This window comes from Chiloscyllium plagiosum, unplaced genomic scaffold (assembly GCF_037043375.1).
Source record: "Chiloscyllium plagiosum isolate Xiang-an unplaced genomic scaffold, Cpla_swu_hap1 HiC_scaffold_4, whole genome shotgun sequence".
Classification (NCBI taxonomy): Eukaryota; Metazoa; Chordata; class Chondrichthyes; order Orectolobiformes; family Hemiscylliidae; genus Chiloscyllium; species Chiloscyllium plagiosum.
This window is the reverse complement of record NW_028270142.1, coordinates 59,088,831-59,115,132: the sequence shown is the minus strand read 5'-3', so window position 1 is coordinate 59,115,132 and position 26,302 is coordinate 59,088,831. Positions and strand designations below refer to the sequence as shown.

The following is a 26,302-nucleotide window of genomic DNA, read 5'->3' as shown; positions in this document are numbered from 1 at the left end:
TTGTCCCCTCAAAACCTCTATGCCATCTGTAAAACTGAAGTCAAAAGTGTGACAGAATCATCACCAGGGGGATAACTATAACTTCAAGAATATAAATAGCTCTATATCACCCAGGACAGCAATCCAGTAGCTGTACCTTCCACGAGAATCAATACACATCTCCTCGACCATCAGTTCACTGTGGTCACAGTTTACAGCAGGATGCACTGCACAAGTCCTACTTCTGTAAACTCCATTCACAAGACAAATAAGAGCAACAAGATCAAAGGGATACTGAGATTGTGTGTTATAAACTCTCAAAGACATATTTATACCGTTACCCATTCATCAAAATACCACTGTTTTGCTGCACTGCACTGGCACAAAATACTGTAGTATCATAAGTAAGACTACAAGACGGTCAATTAGGTATATTAAGGGTGGACAATAAAGTAATTTTTCTATCAACACAATGCAAAAATAGTTTTTAAAAACCTGAACACAAAATACCGTTTTCGATCCAGTTGTGGTGTATCCAACGTTGTCTGTTGGTTCATTGCCTTAATCCAGTAAATAAGTGCCTGGAAGACATATGCTACATGCTTTAATGAGCAAACATCCAGCACTGGTAGTACATCAGAATGCTCATCATTATGGGAACGCATGAGAGAAAGGGCATAATTGAGAAAATCACCACGTGCAGACATCATTCCTTGACGAGCATTCAACAAAGTAGCACGTCTGGGAAGATAAAAACATTGGCAAAATTACAATGAGCATCAACATCTACAATTCATCCACAGCAAATTAACTCAGTACAAAAGTAAATCAGACCAAATAAAGCATAAAAGCCTGCCTTCTATGCTGCATTTAGTTTGATAATGATTAGATTAACATTTTGTGCAATAGAACTTGAACATTTAAAATTTTGATTTTTAAAAAGTATTATTCTTCTGGACAGATAACATTGATGCTATGCATGCTAATAATACTTCTGCTTGTTAAGCACAATGGCTCCATTGAGATAATTTCAGTCAAAATTAAACATGTTTAAGTAATCCATTTACAAATACCTCAACACAATAACATCAAACCAGGTCCAAATGTGAATTCCAAAACCATAAATTTAGATTCTTACTTTATAGCAAATAAAATATTTGATGGAATATTTATCAAATAGTGTTTAGAGGCTAATGCACATGATAGGGAGTGTGCAATGAATGCATACTAATGCATTCCAATTCCTCCAACTATCAAATGCACAAGTTTTGAATTGAATCAGATAGTACTGATTAGCATAATTTTGGATTTCTTAACATTGTGCAACATCCTTTAACTTATTTTCCTACTCCACATTCATTCTGTGAGAATGCCTGGTCTGCACACCTAATATGTAATTGGGCAAAAATGAAAAACATATTCATGTTAAGCAATGCAGAATAAAAGGGTTGCTGAGCCTGAAGTGAAATCATCCAGTAGGTGACAATTTTTATTTAACTTTTATTCAAGAAATAAAAGGATGGGCAGAAAGTTCTTCAGTAACATGACACCAATGCTCATTACAACTGGTGGTCAACTACCCTCTTCATACACTTCAAAATGCCCTAATTTGCGTCAGCGCTCCCTTCCATTATCGGAACATCTCTCTTGTACAGATTAAAGTGTGTGCACAGTACTTTATCAAATCCACCTTATGCACCTAAAATTTAACACCATACAAAGTTAACTAAACGTAAAAATCTCTTCATGCAGAGGGGGCAGTGAAGTGGTGTTCTCCTGAGGTATTTATGGAAATTTTATGGATAAGCGATATGAATAAAATCTTGGGGGCAGGGAACATGTTTATATAAAGAAATTTTTTGGTAGACTTTTCCCACAAAGCCAATGGCAGATTATCTCTGGGTAGCTCTATAGAAACCAGGTCAATAGCCTGAAAAGCTGTCAAAGCAGCCGGAGAACTAGCTTAATTGGGAAATTGACATCCGTAGCACATAACATTTCCAAGAATGGCATTACTCTGGAGCAAACTACCTGAATAAAGTACACTATGACTTTAGCAGTCCACCTCAACTAAATGACAACATATCATTAAAACGCAAGATTCCAGAAAGTGAGGGGTTACCTTCTTCCCTCTAATGTTCTCAGACTGGCTTCTTCACGTGCTGTTAGTCTCTCACGCCTGGCAGAATTTTGAGAAGCATGTAAAGGATGGCTGGGATGACCAGGATCCCCCGCAGAGGACAATGCTGAACCGTAGCGTAACTGTGCCTCAGTGGAGTCCATGATGCTAACCATCCAGTTCCACGTGGGCATCAGCTTTTCCTCCACATAATTCTGAAGAAACAACCAAACAAAATCTTAAGCAATTTCCCAGTCTCAGCCTTAGCTACAAATCGAGTGTGGGGTGCTGGAAAAGCACAGCAGATCAGGTAGCATCTGAGGACCAGGAGAGTTGAAGTTTCAAGACTGATGAAGGCCTTTTGCCCGAAACGTCGAGGTCCTGCTCCTCGGATGCTGCCTGACCTGCTGTGTTTTTCCAGCACCACATTCTATTCTCTAACCTCCAGCATCTGTAGTCCTCACTTTTGGCTTAGCTACAAGTCTGCAATCTAAAATTAGTTCAACTTCCGCATTTGAATGCCATCTAATTGGGACTGTGGAACCAGAAGAGAAATAACCTGCCCTTCGGAGCTTAAGAACATTTAGGTAGTCCTTATGCAGAGGCGGTCCTTATTCTATCAGCCTTTCATGCTTCTTGCAGAAAACTGCAGTAACATGTTAGTTGTGGTAAGAAGAAAGTCTGGGCACAGAAACTTTACATAAGTAACATGTTATATGGCAAACTGAGGGGGCAGGTAATGAGGCAATTATTTGCATGCAGAATTAAGTTCAACTTTGAACACAAGTTCAGTGATTAATTTAAGGAAGCCAAAGTGAGGACTGCAGATGCTGGAGATTTGAGTCAAGATTAGAGTGGGGCTTCATCAGGGCTCCTGCTCGAAACGTCGATTTGCCTGCTCCTCGGATACTGCCTGACCTGGTGTGCATTTCCAGCACCACTCTAATCTTGATTTGGAGATGCCGGTGCTGGACTGGGGTGTACAAAGTTAAAAATCACACAACACCAGGTTATAGTCCAACAGGTTTAATTGGAAGCACACTAGCTTTCGGAGCGCCGCTCCTGATGAAGGCAACTACCTGATGAAAGGTCAACATCAGTACTTCAAAGCTCTTAACATCTTGTTATCACATTAAGATTGCTCAGGTTTGCAACAACATATCTCTCAGTAAAATACAGAAATAAGGTCAAGAAAACATTGATATCAAGTTACGTTACTGCAGTAACACGGCAGGAGACTTAAAACAATTTTTGTGGCTTAAACAAAAGTAAAAATTCCATCAATGACAATCTGGGATTTAGGTGAGCTGGGCTACCAAACTGCCTTTCAGAAGACAAAGATTATTGGTAAGGTTTCAGTTGCTATCATGAGTGAGCGTAATTTTCTTCACAGATGTGGGACTTACAGTGGAGTAAGTGTGTGCTGGAACACTTCAAAATCTTTTAATCATCAGCTAGGAGAACCTTAGAATATTAAATTTATTCCTAATTTAAAGGAAACAACACACCGAGGTGAAGAAAAATGGAGGTTCAAATACCACAACGTTTAAAACTTGTGGCAAAACAGGAGAACTCAATAGTATTTCAATATAACTGACATTAAGAGCAGTCTGGAAGGAAATTTAGAATATTCTGCTTTTTTTCCACATCATGTTGACATTTTAATCCAGAATTTTATGTATTTATTCCAAAATCTCAGAGAGACACTACAAATGGTGATTAAACAGCACTTTTGAAACAGAAAAACATTTCAAAGTGCTTCACATCTACATAATTACAAACCGACAAAGGCAAAGAGTGAAATTCTAGGAAGGGTGAATAACAGCTTGGTAAAAGGTGGGTTTTAAAAGCGTAAATGTCAAGAAAGGCAGACAAGCTGTCTGGCTCATGATTGAACTCCTGTGGGAAGATCCAACAGCTAGGTGTCAGCAGTGCTTTGTAACAAAGGAATCAAAGCTTCCTCGTTGAACGACAAAATGAAGAACAGTTGCCATCCAAATAGAATAAGATCTTTTGTTTTAGAAAAAAATGAAACAAAATGGATGAAAAAATTACAAATTCAATGTTGAGCTGGTAAATCGGTGAAGGGTCAATTCAACAAAAAAAAAACAGGTGCTCTTCTTCACACTTGGGTTGATCAACACTGGAGAAGCAGGAGACGGAGAACAGAGGTTAGTGTGAAAGCAAGGTGATGATTTAAAATAAAAAGCAACTGGAAACTCAGGATCACCCTTACAGATTAAAAAGGTAGAGTTGCCAGTCCTACCCTACCACGGGGTTGCTCTGTCATCAGAGAGAGATGATGTGTGGTGAATTAAGCGGAGGAGTTGAGAAGGACAGTCCTCCATAGTAACCTCAGCTAGAGCAGGAATTGAACCCACACTGTTGGCATCACTCTGCATCACAAACCAGCCATCCAGCCAAATGAGCTAACAGACAACTTTGGTGTTCCACAAAGCAATGACCATACCGGTGCCTTGCCTCTCCAGCATATAGACAATTGCACTGGATGCCGTGAACGCTGTATTGAAAAAAGTACACCCCATTGTTGTTCCATCTGAAAGCAGTGCTTGTGACTTTAGACAGTGAGGATAGAGAAGTAAAGGGTATGTGCTGCATAAAAAGTTGCTGTGGAAAGGAATGGGCGTAGGGTTTTGATTGAAGAGAGTTGAGCCGATGGATCTCTGCTGTATGACTCCAGAGTACCCTTTGTGTGATCTGCTAGTTCTAGCACATTTTAATAAAAAAGGAAAATACGTGAGTAGAACCAGCATATAATGGGGTACAGGGCATAGCATATCTAATGAACAGAAGGAGTGTAGCAGATGCACACGTCTTGCCAGCACACAGAAATAGATGAATTTGAGGCAATGAGCCATTGATGTGTTTTTCAGCAAATGGGTTGAACCAGGATGAGGCAAATGATGTAACTGAGGAGGAAGCAACCAGTCTCTTTCTGTAACAGAGAATATGGACTTGAAAGTTCAGCTCAGGATCAAAAAGGACACAACTTGCAAAGAGTCTTGTTTTGATTAACAGTGGTTGGTGATCTAGCTCTGCACCTACTGGGAGAGGTATAGAACTTCGACCACATGCCGTGGTTGTAGGTATGTTCGCTGAGCTGGGAAGTTGATTTGCAGACGTGTTGTTCCCTGTCTAGGTGACAGCTTCAGTGCTTTGGAGCCTCCTGTGAAGCACTGCTGTATTGCGAGACACAGACAAGCAAGGAAATGGAAATATGGTGCCAACCGCCTAAGGACTACCTATCAATAGACCCAAATACAGTATAGCAGCACTTCACAGGAGGCTCCAAAGCACTGAAGATTAGGGGCAATTTAGCATGGTCAATTCACCTAACCTGCACATCTTTGGATTGTGGGAGCACCCAGAGGAAACCTATGCTGACACGGTGTGAATGTGCAAACTCCACACAGTCACCTGAGGCTGGTGCTGTGAGGCAACAGTGCTAACCACTGAGTCACTGTGCCAAATGAAGATGACTAGCTTCCCTTGGTTTGGCTGTAGGAAAATACAAATTGTCAAAGACTGGATGTCAGAAACTCAGTTTGCCAAGAAAGATGGCATTGAAAATTTAAGAGGCAGTGGAGTGTTAAAGCTGGCTGTTGGCAATATATGCATGCATAAACACCAACTCCATATCCATGGATAATATTGCCACAGGAAGTAATTGTGAGAAAATGGGGGGTGGGGATGAAAAACAGATTCTGGAGATAACAGCAAGAACAACAACTGGATAAGTAATGTGATGTGGGTGAAATGAGATGGCTCTGTTAAGCTGCATCATTGATAAACATTAGGAGTATGATGGCAATGTTAATAGCTACAGAAAAGGGAGGGGAACAACAGATGAGAAAAGTCAACCATTTCAACTTTAGCTGGCATGGGAGTAAGGAAGAGAAGCTGATCTCATGGATGAGAAACACTCACTTTGCGTTGTCTGATGGAATGGAAAATCATGAGAGGCAGCCCTGTTGTACAATTTCTTTATTGTGTATATATGGCAGCTTCTTGTGACTTTCCATTCCGTCAGTCAATGCAAAGTGAAGAACAGGGTTGAAAGTCGTCGAGGAAATTAAACCCAATAAGACTGAATGGAAATAAAAAGCAAATAATATCATGGAAATCATGAAATCTGGAGCAAACGAGGTAAATACTGGATCAGTGGGTGCCTGAAGGCAAGAAATTATAAATTAGGGAATGAAAGAAATTTCTCAAAAAAAAATCATTCTAAACAAAGACACCAAAAATGCTTGCTACCTCTATTTTGTTAGCACATAACAGTACAAACCTGCAAGTTCATGGCATCCTGATATGTTATTTTCAAGGCAGCTGGTATCTGAGAGTACACCAAGTGATTATATTTTGGAATTAAACCCATGAGGTCAGAGATCTGCCGTATGACAATACTATAAGCTCGTGCCAGGCTACTTGCTGATGTGAGGTAACTGCTGGAATTGCTTGCTTCCAGAGCTGCCGCTGCCGCTGCTGCACTTGTACTGATGGTAGCACTGCGTCGCAAGGTTGAAGGATCAATATAAATTAAACCTGCTGAGCCCCCTGAAAGACAGATGTGTGAAGAAATCACTGTTCTCTAAAATATTACCAATGAAATTTATACACCAAGTACAATTATCCATATTCTCTTAAATCTCTCAAATATAAATTGAAGAAAGAATGAGAGCCAGCTCACAATTAGAATGGGCCACATTTACTGGCATGTGCTTGGCTCCCAATGTTGACATCATATGGGGATTTCAAGTCTACACAGGTCAATAATGTGTGCAGCACAGCCTTTCTTGAGGAGAGTTTCTAGTTAACCTGTGTTTGCCCTTCTTTTTAAGAACAGCAGATGCTTCCCAAAGCAATAGGCCCAAGAGAAACCAGAGAATGGTTATCAGCCTGATGAGGAGAGATGGGCACCGCTGAAGCGAGGACACTCCAACATCGAAGAGCTCTTGGCCATTTCATGAAAATTTGAGAATTATAAAAGTGTGGATTTGGGAACCTTCTCACTGGATTAGTTTTGCTTACTTCTATGAGCTGCAGCTCTTTTTTTGGAGCATGGGAGTCCTGGATGCTTTTGGCTTGAACCAAGAATCCGTTTCTATGGAGTTGCCAGGCTTTGCAATTAGTAGGGAGCCACTACCATGATAGGGCATTTGAAAAAAAGATAATGATCAAGGTGGACCTTAATTGGCAGTCTGCCCCAACAGAGCAACAACTCTGCTTCCAGCTCACCTCTGGAAAACCAAGTACAATGGGCAGACTGAATGTGACTTCTCACTATTTTCCTACTCCCTTTGTCTAAACTTGTCTCCACAGGGTCAAGAAAACGCAGCCTAATGTTTTGCTTTGGTGTTTTCAAATTAATTTCTTGCGGAAATTTCAAATTGAGTCACAAATACAAAGATCTTAATTTAGCCTTTTAAAGGAAATCTCATTTAAAATTTGAACACTGTCTCCGGCAAGTATGTCAACTCCAGCATTGTGCAATGACACTGCTACTGACTGCAAAGTGAGCAGTTAGGGTAATGTCACCAGGCTCAAGATTAATGTGGTGCTAGAAAAGCACAGCCGGTTAGGCAGCATCCGAGGAGCAGGAAAATCAACATTTCGGGCAAAAGCCTCATTTCCTGAAGAAGGGCTTTTGCCTGAAACGTCGATTTTCCTGCTCCTCGGATGCTGCCTGACCTGCTGTGCTTTTCCAGCACCACACTAATCTGGACTCTGATCTCCAGTCCTCACTTTCGCCTAATGTCACCAGGCTGACCAAACTGCTGATCACATGAAAAGATTTTGACAGAACCCCATACAAGTAACGAAGCAAACTGAAATCACATTTTACATGGATGAAAATACATTGAGAATCATATGGGATAACGACAAAAGCTAAAATATTCCAACGTGACACCAAAATTGAAGTAGTGGACAGCGAAGGAGCTTACCTCGGATTACAACACGATCTTGATCAGGTGGGTCAATGGGCCGAGTGACAGATGGAGTTTAATTAAAAAAAAAATGCGAGGTGCTGCATTTTGGGAAAGCAAATCAGGGCAGGACTTATACATTTAGTAGTAAGGTTCTAGGGAGTGTTGCTGAACAAAGAGACCGTGGAGTGCAGGTTCATAGCTCCTTGAAAGTGGAGTTGCAGGTAGACAGGATAGCGAAGGCGGCATTTGATATGCTTTCCTTTATTGGTCAGAGTACTGAGTACAGATGTTGGGAGGTCATGTTGTAGCTGGACAGGACATTGGTTACAACACTGTTGGAATATTGCGTGCAATTCTGGTCTCCTTCCTATCGGAAAGATGTTGTGAAATGTGAAAGGGTTCAGAAAAGATCTACAAGGATGTTGCTAGGGTTGGAGGATTTGAGCTATAGGGAGAGGCTGAACAGGCTGGGGCTGTTTTCCCTGGAGCAGAGGCTGGGGGTGATTTAATAGAGGTTCATAAAACTATGAGGGACGTGGATAGGGTAAATAGACAAGGTCTTTTCTCTGGGGTAGGGGAGTCCAGAACTAGAGGGTACAGGTTTGGGGTGAGAGGGGAAAGTTATATAGGTAACCTAAGGGGCAACGTTTTCACACAGAAGGTGGTGCATGCATGGAATGGACTGGCAGAGGTGGTGACGGAGCCTAGTACAATTGCAACATTTAAAAAGCATCTGGATGGGAATGTGAACAGGAAGGGTTTGGAGGGATATGGGCTGGGTGCTGGCAGGTGGGACTAGATTGGGTTGGGATATCTGGTCAGCATGGATGAGTTGGACCAAAGGGTCTGTTTCCGTGCTGTACATCTCTATGATTCTAAGTCTTACAAATAGCCCTTTACAGTTTTAAAATTATGTTTTCCAGGCCAATTCCAGTGTTTCTCAAATTTTAGAAGGGACATTAAGAACATCCAATTGAATTAAATAATTTTTAAGGGGGTTTACAGCAGTTAAAGTGGTACAGGAAAATTAAAATTCTCACTTATTTCAATGACGGCCAGCTCTTCAACAGGCCAAAAGACAGCCTACACTGGAGATTAAAGTAGCAAGCCACAACTTTGGACTTGTGCTAATCTACGTGAACCCAGGATTACAAAGTTACAGCCAGCATCAAAATGATTATTAACAGCAAGGGCTGACTGCACAAAGTCAACCACCCATCCTCAACCTCCACACTCAAAATCTCAAGTAATTTTCCATTAAGACTCACCTGCAGGAGTGCTAGTACTAGATGGAGTAGTATTAGTTGACCTTTGGTTCTGGGTACTGCGTACAGCCCATTGCATAGAGCGTGGTGCCTGAGCTGCACTGTTTGCGTGAGAACTGCTGGTGGTTCTCTCCAAAGGTTCATCCTGCAAAAATGTATCCTGTTCTTCATCATCACTCTGGCTGCTGCTACTATCAGAATCACTAGAGTCATTGGATTGAGAGTCATCCTCGGAGAAAAAGGCTGGAACGCTGCTGGCACCTTAATAATCAGGCAAGTTACTAGGTTAGAAAGACAAGTAACCGTGATTACAGAGGAACCTCGATTATCAGAATATCGATTATTAGAATTTCAGATTATCTGAAGATTTAAAGGTTCCACAAAAATGTTACAAAGAGGTAAATGTATTCGATTTACCCATATTGAAGAGCATGTGAAAACACTGGCAAAAACAAAGAAACACAAGCAGCGCAAGCATCAGCAACTGGGTATTTTTAGGTAGGGGTTGTTACATTGCCCTTCACAAAACTACGTGGTTTACAGTATCCCTGAAGCTTTACCAGGCTGTTCATTAAAAAACAGGCAGACAATGCGAGGCGGCACTTCTATGTTTCTATCGCAAGACTGGGTTCCCGAAAACTGACAAAAGCTCTTACGATCGCAGGTGATGTTCAGGACATTGTTTAATGCCGGGATTTGATATACAATATTTATATGATGGTAAGTACTTCTCATTTTAACCCATAATTGGTAGACTGCAAGGATTAGTTTAAATAGCAGACTCATTAAAACTATATTTAAACAAATTCTGTGGTAGAGCACAGCGTTAGATCATTATGGCTTCCCTTGTTTAAGATAAAATCGATTACCCAAACAATTGATTATCCAAATGAAATAGTGCCCACCCATCTCGTTCAGATAACCGAGGTTCCTCTGCAATTACACGTAGACAGCCAATGTATTCTTTGTAGTTTGGTGAAGTAGTGACAATATTCACATGAAACAGGTGCTTTCAAGTTAAGCAATTTAGGATTCAAAAATCATGCTAACAACAAAGACTGAGAGAAATATAGTGCAGACCTTCTGATTAAATCTGCTTTTGTATATAACAGTGGTCATTACAAACCAGCATTAAAAACCAATCTTCATTAAAATATTGCATTATGAATAGACTTCCTACAAGTAAGCTGGTTTGAACAAAAATTTGAAGCAAGTACTGCTCGAAGTGACCCATTTATATAGTAAACAAAGCAGGAGCTGGGTAAGATTTTGAACTTTATTATTTGATAGAATTGTAACTAAATCACCTGCTTCAGATCCTGCAGTAGCTGCAGTGACAACACTCCTGCGTCCACTGGCATTGTCTTGGTTGCTATGGTTGCTTTCGCTGTCACTTTCAGTCTCTGCTGCTGCCAAGAGATCAAGTTCCATATCACTCCCTAAAAGGAGTCAAAACAAAATTTCTCAATATAAATCATGAATGAAGCACAACAAAATGATGATTTATTTTAGGTTGAATTTCAACCATCATTCTTTTAAACAACCTTCTCAACTATTGATTACATACACTAATATGGCTCAACATGAATACAAACAGAAAATAATCAATAATCCCGGATGAACAGGAAAGAGTCTCTCATACAAAATAAAATGTGCAAAATAAATGTTCAAGCTGCGTTCACTAGACAGAACTTTGCAGAAGGAGCCCATTATAATTAGTGTTTAAAAAGGCTACCTCTGCTGACATCCAAGAGTATTTGTAGAAGTAAAGGTCAAACCTTTTTTAAAGAAAAGTTAGTGAACACAAATATGATAGTAACCGAGCAAAAGTATATTTGACACACGTAAAAATTGTCAAGTGAAGTACTTTTTAAAAGTTTTACTAAAAAAATTGGCCTTTTATTGTGCATGCTGAAAAGATCAGAAGTGAGTATGCGCAGCTGGAAATGCACAACACGAATAAGTGGTACCAGGATAAATGACAGGACATAAATACATGTTCCATACCATCGTCATCATGTTCATCATGTTGCCCCTCAGCTTCAGTATTTTCTTCACCCTGCTCTTCTTGCTCATCATGATGGTCTTCTTCTCCAGCTACCCCTTCAACGACCTCAACCTTGAAGATGGGACAAAAAAATTACTGAAAAACATTTCTAGAGTGCATTTCATATTTTCAGCACTTACCTTCGTGTTTCACAGCTCTCAAGTTAAACTTTTGATAGTCACTCCCATGTAAGAAAACCTAAGTCAGTTTATCTGCTGCTTTTGAAGCTTTTGGTTATAGCAGTGTTGCAGAATACATAAGGCACTAGCACATCTGGCTTATTGGGTATCTGGACATTGCAAATTATGACTGAGTATTTTGGTTATGTGCTTTACTTACAATCATACAGCAAAACAGCAAGGAAACAGACTCTTCAGTCCAACCCGGCCATGCAAACCAGATACCCAAATTAGTCTCGCCCGATCTGCCAGCATTTGGTCCATATCCCTCTAAATCCCTCCTATTCATGTGCCCATCCAGATGCCTTTTAAAGATGTTGTAATTCCTTCAGCCTCCTCTGGCAGCTCATTGCATACACGCACCACCCTCCGTGTGAAAAAGTTGCCCCTTAAGTCCCTTTCCCTCCTCACCTTAAACCTATGCCTTCCAGTTTTAGATTCACCAGTCCTGGGAAAAACACCTTCACTATTCACTCTATCCATGTCCCTTACGATTTTATAAATCTCTAAGGTCACCCTTCAGCCTCTGATCTCCAGGGAAAATAGTCCCAGTCTATTCAACCTCTCCCTGTAGCTCAAATCCTCCAGCCCTGGCAACATCCTGGTAATCTTTTTTGAACTCTTTCAATTTGATGATGAAAAGCAGTGGACCCAGCACCGATCCTTGTGGCACACCACTGGCCAGAGGCCTCCAGTCTGAAAGCAACCCTCTACCATCACCCTCTGTTTTCTACCTTCAAGCCAGTTCTGTAGCCAACTTGCAAGTTCTCCTCGTATTCTATGTGATCTAACTTTGCTAACCAGTCTACCATGAGGAACCTTGTTGAATGCCTTTCATATAGATCGTGTCCACTGCTCTGCCCTCATCAATTCTCTTAGTTACATTAGATTAGATTAGATTAGATTACTTACAGTGTGGAAACAGGCCCTTCGGCCCAACAAGTCCACACCGACCCGCCGAAGCGCAACCCACCCAGACCCATTCCCCTACATTTACCCCTTCACCTAACACTACGGACAATTTAGCACAGCCAATTCAACTAACCTGCACATTTTTGGACTGTGGGAGGAAACCGGAGCACCCGGAGGTAACCCACGCAGACACAGGGAGAATGTGCAAACTCCACACAGACAGTCGCCTGAGGCAGGAATTGAACCCGGGTCTCTGGCGCTGTGAGGCAGCAGTGCTAACCACTGTGCCACCGTGCCGCCCACCATCTTCAACAAAAATCTCCATCAAGTTCGTGAAACACTATTTCCCACACACAAAGCCATGTCAACTATTCCTAATCAGTCCTTGCCTTTCCAAATATATATATATTAAATCCTGTCCCTCAGTATCCCTTCCAACGGCACGGTGGCACAGCGGTTAGCACTGCTGCCTCACAGCGCCAGAGACCCGGGTTCAATTCCCGACTCAGGCGACTGACTGTGTGGAGTTTGCACGTTCTCCCCGTGTCTGCGTGGGTTTCCTCCGGGTGCTCCGGTTTCCTCCCACAGTCCAAAGATGTGCAGGGCCAGGTGAATTAGCCATGCTAAATTGCCCGTAGTGTTAGGTAAGGGGTAAATGTAGGGGTATGGATGGGTTCGCTTCGGCGGGTCGGTGTGGACTTGTTGGGCCGAAGGGCCTGTTTCCACACTGTAATATAATCTAATCTAAAAAAAAAAACTTGCCACCACCAATGTCAGAGTCACAGGTCTATAGTTTCCTGGCTTCCTTACCACCTTTCTGGAACAGTAGCACCACATTAGCAAACCTCCAGTCTTTTGGCACCTCGCCTGCAGGTATCAATGATCCAAATAACTCAGCGAAGGGCCCAATCTCTTCCCTAGCTTCACAGAGTTCTAGGGTACATCTGACAAGGTCCCGGGGATTTATCCACCTTTATGCATTTTAAGGCATCCAGAACTTACTCATCTTTAAAATGGAGATTTTTAAAGATGTATTTGGAGAAAGTGAGGATTGCAAGTGCTGGAGATCAGAGTAGTGTGTGTGGTGCGAGCAAAGCACAGCAGGTCAGGCAGCATCCTAGGAGCAGGAGAATAGACATTTCGGGCATAAGTCCTTCATCAGGACCCTGATCCTGACCTGCTGTGCTTTTCCAGCACCACACTTGAGACATTTTTGAGGATGTCACTATTTATTTCCCCAAGTTCCCTATCTTCCATATCGTTCTCTACAGGACACACTGATGCAAAATACTCATTTCGCATTCAAGGTTTGCGTTAAGATTTGTGGCTTGGGTGCTAGCTGCCGTAGTTGTGGGTATGTTCCGCTGGGAAGTGGATTTGCGGACATTACGTCCCCTGTCTAGCTGACAGCTTCAAATGATTTGGAGCCTCCTATGAAGCCTTTGGCGAACATACTCGCAACTATGGAAACTCATTTAGAATCACCCCTCTGCCATCTCCTGCGGTTCCACACAGAGGTGGCCTTGCTGATCTTTAAGGGGCCCTATTCTCATCCTAGTTACCCTTTTATCCTTAATGTATTTGTAGAATCCCTTTGGATTCTCCTTAACCCTATTTGTTAAAGTGCTCTCATGTCCCCTTTTTGCCCTCCTGATTAACTCACGTATACTCCTATTGCTTTTATAATCTAAGGATTCACTTGATCTCTGCTATCTATACCTCACAAACGCTTCCTTGGTTTCTTGACCAAAACCTCAATTTCTCTAGTCATCCAGCATTCCCTATAACTACAGCCTTGCCCTTCACCCTAACAGGTACACACTGTTTCTGGACTCTTGTTATACCATTTTTGAAGGTTTCCCATTTTCCAGCTGCCCCTTTACCAGCAAACATCCGCTCCAAGCAACTTATGAACATTCTCACCTAATACTGTCAAAATTGGACTTCCTCCAATTAAGAACATCAGCTTTTAGATTCAGTCTATCCTTTTCCACAACAATTTTAAAACTAACAGAGTTATGGTCGCTGACCCCAAAGTGCTTTATCACTGACACCTCAGTCACCTGCCCTGCCTTATTTCTCAAAGCAGGGTCAAGTTTTGCACCTTCTCTAGTAGGTACATCCACATACTGAATCAAAACATTTTCTTGTACACACTTAAATTCCTGTTCATTCAAACCCTTAACACTATGATAGTCCCAGACTATATCTGGAAAGTTAAAATTCCCTAGAATAACCATTCTATTATTCCTACAGATAATGGAGATCTACTTACAAATTTGTTTCTCAATTTCCCGCTGACTATTGGGGGGGTGTCTATAGTACAATCCCAATAAGGTGACCATCCCTACCTTGTTTCAGTTCTACCCAAATAATTTTCCTGGACATACTTTCAGGAATAACCTCCCAAAGTACAGCCAAAATGCTATCCATCATCAAAACCGCCACTCCACCTCCTCTCTTGCCCGCCTTTCAGTCCTTCCTTTAGCATCTATACCCTGTAAACAAAACTGCCAGTCCTGTCCATCCCTGAGCCACATCTCTATAATTGCTATAATATTCCAGCCCCATGTTCCCAATCATGCTCTGAATTCATCTGCCTTCCTGGTTAGGCCTCTTGTATTGAAACAAATGCACTTTAACAGTCCTACCTTGTTCTCTACTTTATTCTTGTCTGCCCTGACCGCTTGACGTGCTCCTTTTCCCAACTGCACCTGTCTCAGAGTGACCGCTTTTCTCACCATCTCCCAGAGATACTTTTGACTTTAAAAAAGGTGGGTTTTTTTTTAAACAAAAAAAATAATGGAAGAGGCCCATCTCTAATTGCCCAGAGGGCAGTTAAGAGTCAATCACTTTGCTGTGGGTCAGGACTCCCTAAGCCAGAACAGGTTAAGGATACAGTTTCCTTGGGCTCAAGGACATTAGTGAACCAGATGGGATTTTCCAACAACCATCAATGGATTCATTGTCACCATCAGACTCCTAACTCCAGGTTTTTATTGAATTCAAATTCCACCATCTGCCATGGCAACTGGGTCTCGATTAACAGTCCAGCAATAATACCACTAGGCCACTGCCGCCCCATTTTATTATCCAAAATATGATCAGATGCTACGAGACTGAAATAGTAATCACAAAGGAAGCAGGTTAAAATATATGTTTCTTAAGAATATTAAGGTTTAAGGTAAGCACATTTACAATACTTTCATCACTCATCATAACTGTCTCATGAAAGCACTGAAAGATGTATAACTGCAGCTCCAGTCGTGTACGGATAAACTAAAACCACCTTCTTGCAAATTAAGGCAGGACTAACTACCACCACCCAGCCTAATTGAAGTCTACATCAAAAACATGTTGAATTTGTATCTTGCAGAATCAATGATGTCTATTTGGTGAGTTATGTTCATTTCTCTGTGCCGGTTTTGGGGAGAGTCAAAAAAAGAATAGGTCTGAATAAACAAAGGAACAGAAAAGATGCTTAAAATAAAAAAAACTGCAACAGCTAAGAGTCAACCACTGTGCTGTGGGTTGGGAGTCCTTAAGCCAGACCAGGTAAGGATGGGAGAGTTTGACTTTTGAGGGAGAAGCTATAGCAAACTATGTACCAAACAGACTTACCTCTTCCACATCTGCTGTCACAATATCATCTTGCTCTTCATCTCTGCCACGAACAGGCTGAGACTGGCTAATGTGTCGCTGCTGAGGATTGCGAATGATGTACGAAGACTGAGACTGGCTGGAACTGCAAAAGGTGATGGATTACTAGAACACAATTTAGCTGCAAAATTAATGGCTCAAGTCAGCATAAAATGACAGTTGTACAGTTACCTGGTAGATTGATCAGATGACTGCCTTGGAGGAAGTGGCTCAACTGAGAACAGCTCTTCACTGCCTTGCATAGCATCTAGACTGGTGCTTGCCAATGTAAAGGGAGCTGTTGGGCGTGCAATGCCCATTCTAACAGGAACAATAAGTGATTCAGCCACATTACAGAGTTCCTCTACAGCATAGGGTAACAGAGCCTGGAATACCCGTTTACATTTGCCAATTGGTTGAGGTACAAAGTTGCTACAAAAGAATGGGAAACAATTGTTAAAGCAGATTTACTAGGTGCTGCTATAAACATTCTGTACATTTGGATACAATGTAAATTACTTAAAGTACTTATATTTTCTCAAAATTTGAGATTTGTCAAAATGGTTGAAATTGTTAGCTTAACAGAACATTTTGTAGTAAATCAGATGAAGTCTAAGTAGGCTAGGGCAAGGGAAACAGATCTTTTAGTTTGGTAGGTGTAATGTTTTTATCTGAATTGCATATTTAACTAGCCAAAACTTCCGAGCATGTTTTTGAGAAGAGTAAATCAGAAGATGCATCCTAAAGTAATTAATTACAGTGAAAAGGTTGTCACTATTTCTGTAGATAAACATTTGCTTACTTTTTTTTCTTTGATGAAGCCATTTCTACACTAAGTATGACAAACACTCTTGCTACTGAGCGTAGAAATCTCATGGTGACGGTAATGGCTTCTTCTCGACGCCCTGGAGTATATTTATTCTGTAGTTCCTTCACCAGTGTTCCAAGTAAAGTATCCAAAAGCTTCAAAATATTTTTTAAAATTTTAAAAACATTTAAAAAATCTGCTTACACTTTTGATACACATTTGAAAGCATCATGAAGGAAAAGCAAGAAAATAGATTTGTCTGAAAGGGTGACATTTATCAGAGTTTGATACAGAAAAGCAACTTACATCACTATATAAAAAATTCTAACTGGAGAATTTCTCGATGTCAAAAATATAGCACATAAACACACTTGTATAACAGAGAAGATGCCACAGTCCAACTGGACCATAGGGCTGCTCTCATTAGAGGGAGACAACTGTTGGTGGTTTTAACCTGACGGTCGCCATGCCTAAGGCAAGGAAAGAAACTGTGAAGGCGAATCCTTCATGAAAGCCTCAGCCGGTTTGGGAACCAAAAGCCGTGCTGTAGGTGTCACTCTGCATCACAAATCAGTCATCTAGCCAAATGAGCTGACTGGACAGCTCATTTTAAATAACAGTATTCCATATATCACCTAATACACATGTGACACATGTTGATTAAATACATCTTAAATAATACTGGTTTGTTGCTTTGAATTTAATTAAGCTACAAAATATTGAAGAACTAGTTAACTGCTCGATAGTAAAACAATGATCTCACTGCTCGACCTTCTATGACGTACGTACCAAAATGTCAGCTGTACATTTCACAATGAGACAATGTGTGAAGCAGTCTAGACGAATTGTGCCACTTTGTTGAGAAAGGTATACCTGCTCTTCTGGGAGGAGATGAGCTATCCTACTGCTTGCACTAAGCCTAAAAAATAGCAAAAGAAAATTGACTGTTTCTTTGCTTTCATGTGGTTTAAATGCATCAAAAAGCATCATCTGTGCATTTACTTACGGGTCCTTGCTTTCCTGTGACCCAAACATTATCATAGATTTCAATGCATTCCAGTCCTGAAGGACACGCTCCAAAGCCAATTGGGCAAATCTAGGAGGCTCTAAATCATGATCAGGCATATCAGAATCTGTGAAGAAAAACAGCAAAAGTAATGCACTGCTCTTAGTAATGCACTTCTGCTCAAAACCTAGTGTCTAAAGACAGCAACTACCCTTACATCAAAACTGTGGCAATCAATAGAACAGTAGTGTTTTAGATAGTCAAAGTTTGAACTGGTTGCAGGTTGAAATCATACACTCAAGTTGAAAACATAAAAGTAATACAGAACTACAATTTGCAACTACAGTCATTTAAAATAATCAATTATCAAAATTTATTTTGAATGGCAGTGTTTTGAGTTACATCCGAAAAAAGTACTTAAGATTTGATGCAAGCAAATTAGTGTGATTCCTTCCCTGTACATATTATAAACATATGGTTAGAGATGAGAAACCATAGCAAAACAATTCTAAACCGAATGCCAAAATGTTTCTAGTTCCCTCCTTGATGACCAAACACTTAAAATCCACCTCAACATATTTCTGGTCATTTTCCCGTTTTGCTGAACGGTGGCTTGGCAGTTGATTTTGTGTGATTATACATTTGAACTGCCTGGGAATGACTTGAGCATTAGTAGCATTTTTTTTCAGAGAATCAGTGCTGGGCAGATTAAGGGTATGCTTTCTGCATGTCCAGCAAGTAGTTAGAATACTGCAACTAAACACCTGGGTGGCACACTGCACTTTTTAATAATGCAGATTATTGGGATTCTGTGAACACAGCATCATTAACTTGGGCCTTGGAACTGGTCCACTGCTTGCAACAAAATGTTAAAAGAATATAGAATGAGATGCAAGTATACAGTTTAAAATGAAGCAAAACATGTCAATTAAGGGATTCTTTACTGCTCTCGTTATTCTGCAGCTTAGTTGCTCATACACTGATAATTCAATCAAAAACTGTGGAAAAATGAATAATTAAAGCTTTAAACGGCAACTAAAAGCTTACATTGTATCATATTTACTTAAGCTGCAAATATTCTGGATAATTAGAAATTATTTATTTAAAGTTGGAATTGTATCAGCCAGTGCTGGATCAACTAGTCACTGGTAACTCCTGAATGAGAAGGAAGGAACATGGGTTTCATTTACCTCAAATGAAGATATTCTATTCGTTTCAACCAAATGCAAACAGCCTCAAAAAGAAAATTCTAAATACTAGAACAAAATGTTAAATAATGCAAAGTGTATTCAGGATATTATTTCTCAATTGCAAAATGTGTCAATAATCAAATCCCACTATTCCACTAGCCTTCACAAGTGTGTAACTACCCAATTAAACTACAAAGATGCTCAATTTGCCAGAAGGACTATTCAGAACAAAAAATAATCAATACCAAATTTTGTTACGAACAGGAATAATACTTAATTGTAAACAAACTTTTCTTGAACGAATGGCTAAGATAACAGATTATTAACTTACTATAATGTCACAAACTACTCCCCTTGAAACATCCCATATTTTCATTCACGAATAAGAGATAAAGTAGTTTAACACAAACATTGTTTGGAAGAAATATAAAAAAACCTTCTGCAGAATAAATGATCTGACTACAAAGGTTAAGTTATTTTTCATAGATCTTTTGATTTTAGCAACATTTGATACAATGTTGCCCACATGCCTACACAGTGGAAGCTGAACCTTGTTCTTAGACTCAAACAAACATCAGTACAAGGTTCAGTATAATATTTTCACTTGGGGAGGTCGCAGAGAGGTGGTGGTGGGATGCAGAGAGGAGGGGGTGGGGGTGGGGCAGAGTGGGAGCACAGAGAGCAAGTGAGTGGGACAAGGAGCGAGAGGGGAGAGAAGGAAAGGGGGAGGCAGGCGTGGGAGCAGAGTAGACAGAGCGAGGGCGGTAGGAGAGGGAGAAATGGATGTTCCAATTTTACAGGGCTTTTCTCAGTGTCTGACTGCAATGCATTCAGGGAGGTAAGCAAACTGAAGTTGGATTAATTTGAAGACTGTCACATGCTCTTCCCAAACTCAAAAGACTCCTGATGTCACCGTGCCGTACAATGCATCATCTTACTTCCCTGAAAAGTTACAGCTTCGCCCAGCCAAAGTGCACAGCACACAAATCCAATCTAATCTTCGAGCTGCAGATAAAACTGAATTTCTTCCAGCTCTATAGCAGTTTTCAGCCTCCATTTTACAGTTTATAGTCAAAATGGAAGTCACTTGGTCCTTCATGTGAAAGAATAACTTACAACTGCAAGAGTTTTTTCCCTTCCCCCAGCCTTATTCTTAACTACACAAAAAAACTGACACCGTCCCTCGCAACATTTCTGTTATGCTTTTCTTTCCCTCCAACTTCATGGTACACTATGACACTAAATATCAGATACGCATCAAAGCATCAAATGGCACATATATGTTACATCCATAAGGAATTAAGACCACAATATATTTTCAATTCCCATCCCCTACCCATCACATGAAACACCTTCCAGATTGGTGAGATCACTACTGCATATTCAAGAGGCTGAAAATTTTCAGGAGGCAGTTACAAACCCTTTTACTGTGTTGCAGAGCTCAATCTCAAAGTTAAATTTAACAACTGATAGTTTTCTTTACAATAGCAAGTGGCATTTTTTTCCATCAAGTTGCTTCTGCAGTATTAAGAGATACCACATTCATTGGAAAGTAACTCTCTGCCTCAGTGCTTAGGTTTTCTTAGCTCCTGGTAAACCAAAATAACTTTGTTGATAGGTTTAGATTTTTTTTTAAAAGCTGCTGTGCCCTCACCTCCACCTTCATCCTAGCCCCTTAAAACAGCAGGTGGATGGCCACCTTGACAAACAGCAGCCAACTCTTGCTCCCTCTCCCCTACTGTCCTTAGCTAGAAGCTCTCCCAGCTCCCCTCTCACTTATGCCACTTAACCAGCTTCCTCTCTGCCTTTCCAATCACCGGTTGACAATGATAAACTCACTAGTGAGCAGCAACAAGCAAGGAAGAATAAAAAGACTGCCATTGGACAAGCTATCCCTCATTGTTCTCAACATTCTATTCACGTGAGTGAATTTGCTCTGGAGGCAATTTGGGGATATTGAGGGCAGATTTGCCTACTGCCCCCAGTTATGTTGAGAGACACAAAACTCCAACTGTTAAATCCTTCAATCTGTTCATTGGATCTTTTAAGTAACAACTTAATAGGTTATTTCATCTCCACAATTTTACAAGCAGTATGAGCAGCTCTGAAAGCAACATGAAACAGGACACAAACATTCATACTTTAATTCTCAAAGTGGTCCACAAATTGTACAAACCTTCAACATTTGCGGTCTTGCGGTTTCTATCCTCTCTTATCCGAGGTGGCCGATATTGGCAGTGCTCCACAGTTTGCCTAGCAACTGTCTGAACTAAAAAAAGCAACAGATGCTCTCCCCTGGAAAGAATTAAACAATCAGATGAAAATTTGTGAAATATAGAAGGGACATGAATACAATGTGGTAGAAATCTTTCCAGAAATTTGGAAAAGCTGATAATTAAGTAATGCTGCAGCAGTCTTCATAATAGGAACAATCAGCAAAGTTAGTTGCAGTTTTCATGCTTTCAAACAAAATGCAGAATATCTTTATTCCTAAAAGTCACTCATGTCCACAATATTAATTTTATTAAGCCTTCACCGCATGTTTGTGGAGAAAGCACACAGCTTATGCATTTAAAATAACTAGAGGAGTTGAACTTATTGTTCAAGTCAGCTTCTGGTAATTTTGTGTCCTTCAGATTGCTATCAGTTGTGCTTCAGAGTAACTTAATTGGGACTAGAATTTTAAGAATTACTCAATTTCATGCAGTTGCATTCAAATGGACCAATGACTCCATCAGGTCAAAAGAATCAGTTTTGTGTCATGGGAGCTACAGTAAAATTTGCATTATCTGGCACTTCAAAAACGGGAAAACTCTACCAACCAGTATCTCCGATACCTACTATTCAACATGAACACAATGCGATTGATTTATTCCCAGTGGGTTCGCAGAAGTGGTTTTTAATCTGTTGCCAGGCTACAAAATGTAACATTCCTGTGAAACCCACATGCAGTCACTTGCGCCCACGTTCAACATAAGCACTTTGTGATGCTTAAGTCCTCATAAGGAACTTAACAGTGAAAATCAAGGACCAGGTCAAAAGCAAGCTCAAGTCTTCACTGGACCTAATCATCATTATGACAACTGCATCAAATATTTGCCGAGATATTTACAGTCACAGGACCACAACTGCATTTGGAAATATAGCAGTTTTTAAAATTAAAGTGTTTACATTACTGTAAAAAAAAACTAATGCTTTCCTCTGCGACTGTAAAAGGACTGGCTGCAACCAATTCCTCCAAAAGCTTAATTATTAACTGCTCATTAAATTGCCTTTTTTCAATTTACTGGTACCACCTGATCCTGCACATGCCAGGTCAAGTGATTCTCCTGGAGAAGCTGTGCTAGTTAAGCATCTAAACACATTTCTCCCAAGTCAAATTAAATAAGGCCCTGGCTGTGCTGTGATGTGCTTTACTTTATAGGAAACAGAATTAGGTATCTTTATGGCACACCAACATTCTTGCTATGAGAATTATTTTTCAGCAAATCAATTAGATGAATCTTTATGCCTTTGGCTTTGATCTTTATGTCGTCATTGTCTACAAGAATAGTGCCAGAAGACTTGACAGCAAACGTTATCCCTTTGTTCAAGAATGCAAGTAGGGAGAACCCTGGTAATTATAGACCAGTGAGCCTTACTTCGGCTGTGGGTAAAGTGTTGGGAAAGGTTATAAGAGATAGGATTTATAATCATCCAGAGAGGAATAAGTTGATTAGGGATAGTCAACAGTTTTGTGAAGGGTAGGTCATGCCCCACAAACCATATTGAGTTCTTTGAGATGGTGATCAAACAGTTGATGTGGTGTGTATGGATTTCAGTAAGGCGTTTGGTAAGGTTCCCCACAGTAGGCTATTGCCCAAAATATGGAGGCATGGGATGGAGGGTGATTTGGCGGTTTGGATCAGATATTGGTTAGCTGAAGGGAGACAGAGGGTAGTGGTTGATGGGAAATGTTCGTCCTGGAGTTCAATTACTAGTGGTGTACCGGAAGCATCTGTTTTGGGGCCATTGCTGTTTGTCATTTTTAGAAATGACCTGGATGAAGGCATAGAAGGATGGGTTAGTAAAGTTGCGGGTGACACTATGGTCGGTGGAGCTGGAGATAGTGCTGAAGGATATTGCTGGTTACAGAGGGATGTAGATAAGCTGTAGAGTTGGGCTGAGAGGTGGCAAATGGAGTTTAATGTGGAAAAGTGATGGGTGATTCACTTTGGAAGGAGCAACAAGAATGCAGAGTACTGGGCTAATGGGAAGATCCTTGGTAGTGTAGGTAAGCAGAGAGATCTCTGTGTCCATGTTCATGGATCCCTGAAAGTTGCCACCCAAGTTGACAGGGTTGTTAAGAAGGCATACAGTGTGTTAGCTTTTATTGGTAGAAGGACTGAGTTTCAGAGCCACGAGATCATTCTGCAGCAGTCCAAAACTCTAGTGCGGCCGTACTTGGAGCAATGCATCCAGTTCTGGTCACCGCATTATAGAAATGATGTGGAAGTTTTGGAAAAGGTTCAGAGGAGATATACTAGGATGTTGCCTGGTATGGAGGGAAGGTCTTAGGAGGAAAGGCTGAGGGACGAGGTTGTTTTCATTAGAGAGAAAGTGGTTGAGAGGTGACTTAATTGAGACATCAAAGATAACCAGAGGTTTAGATAGGGTGGACAGTGAGAGCCTTTTTCCTCAGATGGTGATTGCTAGCACGAGGAAACATCGCTTTAAATTGATGGATGATAGATACAGGACAGATGTCAGAGATAGTTTCTTTACTCAGAGTAGTAATGGCGTGGATGGCAGTGCCTGCAACAGTAGCAGACTTGCCAACTTTAAGGGCATTTAAATAGTCATTGGATAAACATATGGAAGAAAATGGAATGATGTAGGATAGATACGCTTCCATAGGTCGGTGCAACATTGAAGGCCGAAGGGGCTGTACTGTGCTGCAATATTCTATGAATCAAACTTTAGAAGATTTCCATATAATAAAGTCAAATCTTGATCTGTTTCTGTAATCACTAATGTAGCTCAACTACACAAATTATTGCTAACAATGAAGTAGCTCAGCTGCACAAATTTCACCGTTTAATATGTAAAATTATGCAAAGTAACCTTAAAAAATGCATTTGTTACTAATAATAATTGGATTTCCCCCACCTGGTTGAGATCAAGTTGTACAGTTTCATCATTTAAAACGCCTACCTGCTATTTGGTAGTGTGACGAGATTGGTTGTGGTAAGGAGCCTGTAGAGCAAATCTAGACGAGCAGACTTCTGCCCTGCAATCAACGTTTTGCATTTGCACTTTTCCCAGCAGTCACAATATGCAGTAGGGGATGTCCTTTTCAGCCTGGAGATGGAGTTCCACATGCACAAAATTTTATTTTATATTAGGCTTCTGAATCTTAGAAATGCACTGAACTGATGGCATAACTGATTAATGTGAAAGGTGTCGCTTAGCCAGATTTGCAGATGCTCCAAAGACAAAACTTAACACTAGTACTGAACTAAAACTGAATTACTATTAGGCTTCATCATTGGATGACATAAGAAGACATTTTTACGATTTCCTACACGGCAAAAATGTTAATCATGGCCATATTTGAGTGTGAAAATTGCAAGTCCATTCAAAATCAGGGAAGATGATGGTTAAATGGTAATGTTACCATGTTACTAATACAGTGACAGAGGCTAATCCTCAGTTGGAGAGTGTGTGGGGTTTGGGGAGAGATCAAGTTGATTTTATATTCATAAAATTTTGATTCTAAAGCTATTCTGGGCAATGGTGACTGTGAAACAGTAAGTTATCACAACGATCCATTTGGTTCACTAACGTCCTTTAGTGAAAGGAAGTCTATGGTCCAGGCCTGCATGAGACTCCAGACCTACAGCTATATGTCTGACACTTAAACGCTGTCTAAGATGTATAAGCAGGACACACAGTTTAAGAGTAATGAGGGATGGGAACAAATGCTAACCTTGCTAGCCAAGCCCACAGACAAGAATAAATAAATAAGCTATTCATGTGTCTCATAAGGAGCTGGTTACTCAGCATTCCCAGGAAGTATATTGCAACAAGTTGCACACCAACTCAGATAGTTAATAGTTAGAAACTTAAAAGGGCAGTAAAAATAATTAGCTTAAAAATACATTAATTAATTAATTATTGTCCTGATATAAAATTGCTTTCACAGAATCTCTACAGTATGGAAACTGGCCATTTGGCCTATCAAGTCTGCTCAGACCTTCCAAAGAGCATCCCACACAGACTCACCCCCACCCTATCCATGTAGCCCCACATGTACCATGGCTGAGCCACCTAACCTGCACTCTACGGGGCAATTTAGCATGGCCAATTCACTTTACCTGCACATCTCTGGATATCTTCACATCTTTCACAACAGTTATTGTTGGCTTTTGAAAAAAAGCACAAGGACTGAGACAATATTCATCCTAATTAAAACTGTGCGGTTACTCACTTGCAGTCATGTCCTTTGTGACATACTCTTGCACACTCAGTACAGCAGCAGAGAGACTCCAGCAATCCACATGTCCGGCATTCAAAAATATCCTAGCCAAATTTAACACAAAGTTTCAGTACGTACATTGAAACGAAGTGATAGTAAAATGTACTTAAACACAGGGCCATTGCATAAGACGCAGGTAGGAAAAGACTTGCACAGACACAACAAAAAGTAACTTGCATAAATAGATGCTTTCTGGTAGAAAAGTCTCCAAGATGTTTTACTGATACATATCAGAATAAAGTGATTTGGTGGTGGTGGGGGGGGGGGTTGTTGCTTATAGGTACATCCAAAGCAAGATTGGTCATCCAAGCAATGTGAATTCTTCTTCGTTGGAATACATTGGGTTGAAGCTTATCTGTTCTCAATACCTGGTTAATATGTTCTGCTCCAGTCCAGGTAAAACTACACGTATCATTGCAGCACAAGACATACAACGGAGAGTCATCAGGATTTGTACCAGGCGGACAAATCATGCTCATAAATACATCCTCTTCCTTTTCACCTGAGACATCGCCTGAAGAGAAAAAAAATGCCCCTTATAAACCACAATGAATTAACCAAAATCACTCAGGGCAGAAAGCATTATGCAACTAGAGTTGGGGGAATAAAACAAAGGACTTTAAAATATTTGAGCCTGATGCCTACAAATGTAAATTCAACAATGCAAGTACAAGGTAAGACATTTCAGTT

General features: G+C 40.6%; 1 protein-coding gene across 7 annotated transcripts in view; it reads right to left on the bottom strand.

Moving 5' to 3' along the window:
- Positions 1-26,302, bottom strand: part of ubr5 (ubiquitin protein ligase E3 component n-recognin 5) — a 167,208-nt gene that overhangs the window by 30,880 nt on the left and 110,026 nt on the right. For all 7 annotated transcript variants that reach the window (XM_043688514.2, XM_043688515.2, XM_043688518.2 and 4 more), the window contains 15 exons: positions 25,981-26,126; positions 25,565-25,656; positions 24,289-24,435; positions 21,272-21,390; positions 17,906-18,032; positions 17,689-17,818; positions 16,894-17,054; positions 16,284-16,523; positions 16,074-16,197; positions 11,322-11,433; positions 10,622-10,753; positions 9,318-9,575; positions 6,408-6,676; positions 2,102-2,313; positions 490-720 (listed from right to left, as the gene is read on the bottom strand). In XM_043688514.2, coding sequence (XP_043544449.1) covers positions 490-720; positions 2,102-2,313; positions 6,408-6,676; positions 9,318-9,575; positions 10,622-10,753; positions 11,322-11,433; positions 16,074-16,197; positions 16,284-16,523; positions 16,894-17,054; positions 17,689-17,818; positions 17,906-18,032; positions 21,272-21,390; positions 24,289-24,435; positions 25,565-25,656; positions 25,981-26,126 — 2,500 coding nt within the window. The remainder of the gene's footprint in view (positions 1-489; positions 721-2,101; positions 2,314-6,407; positions 6,677-9,317; positions 9,576-10,621; positions 10,754-11,321; positions 11,434-16,073; positions 16,198-16,283; positions 16,524-16,893; positions 17,055-17,688; positions 17,819-17,905; positions 18,033-21,271; positions 21,391-24,288; positions 24,436-25,564; positions 25,657-25,980; positions 26,127-26,302) is intronic.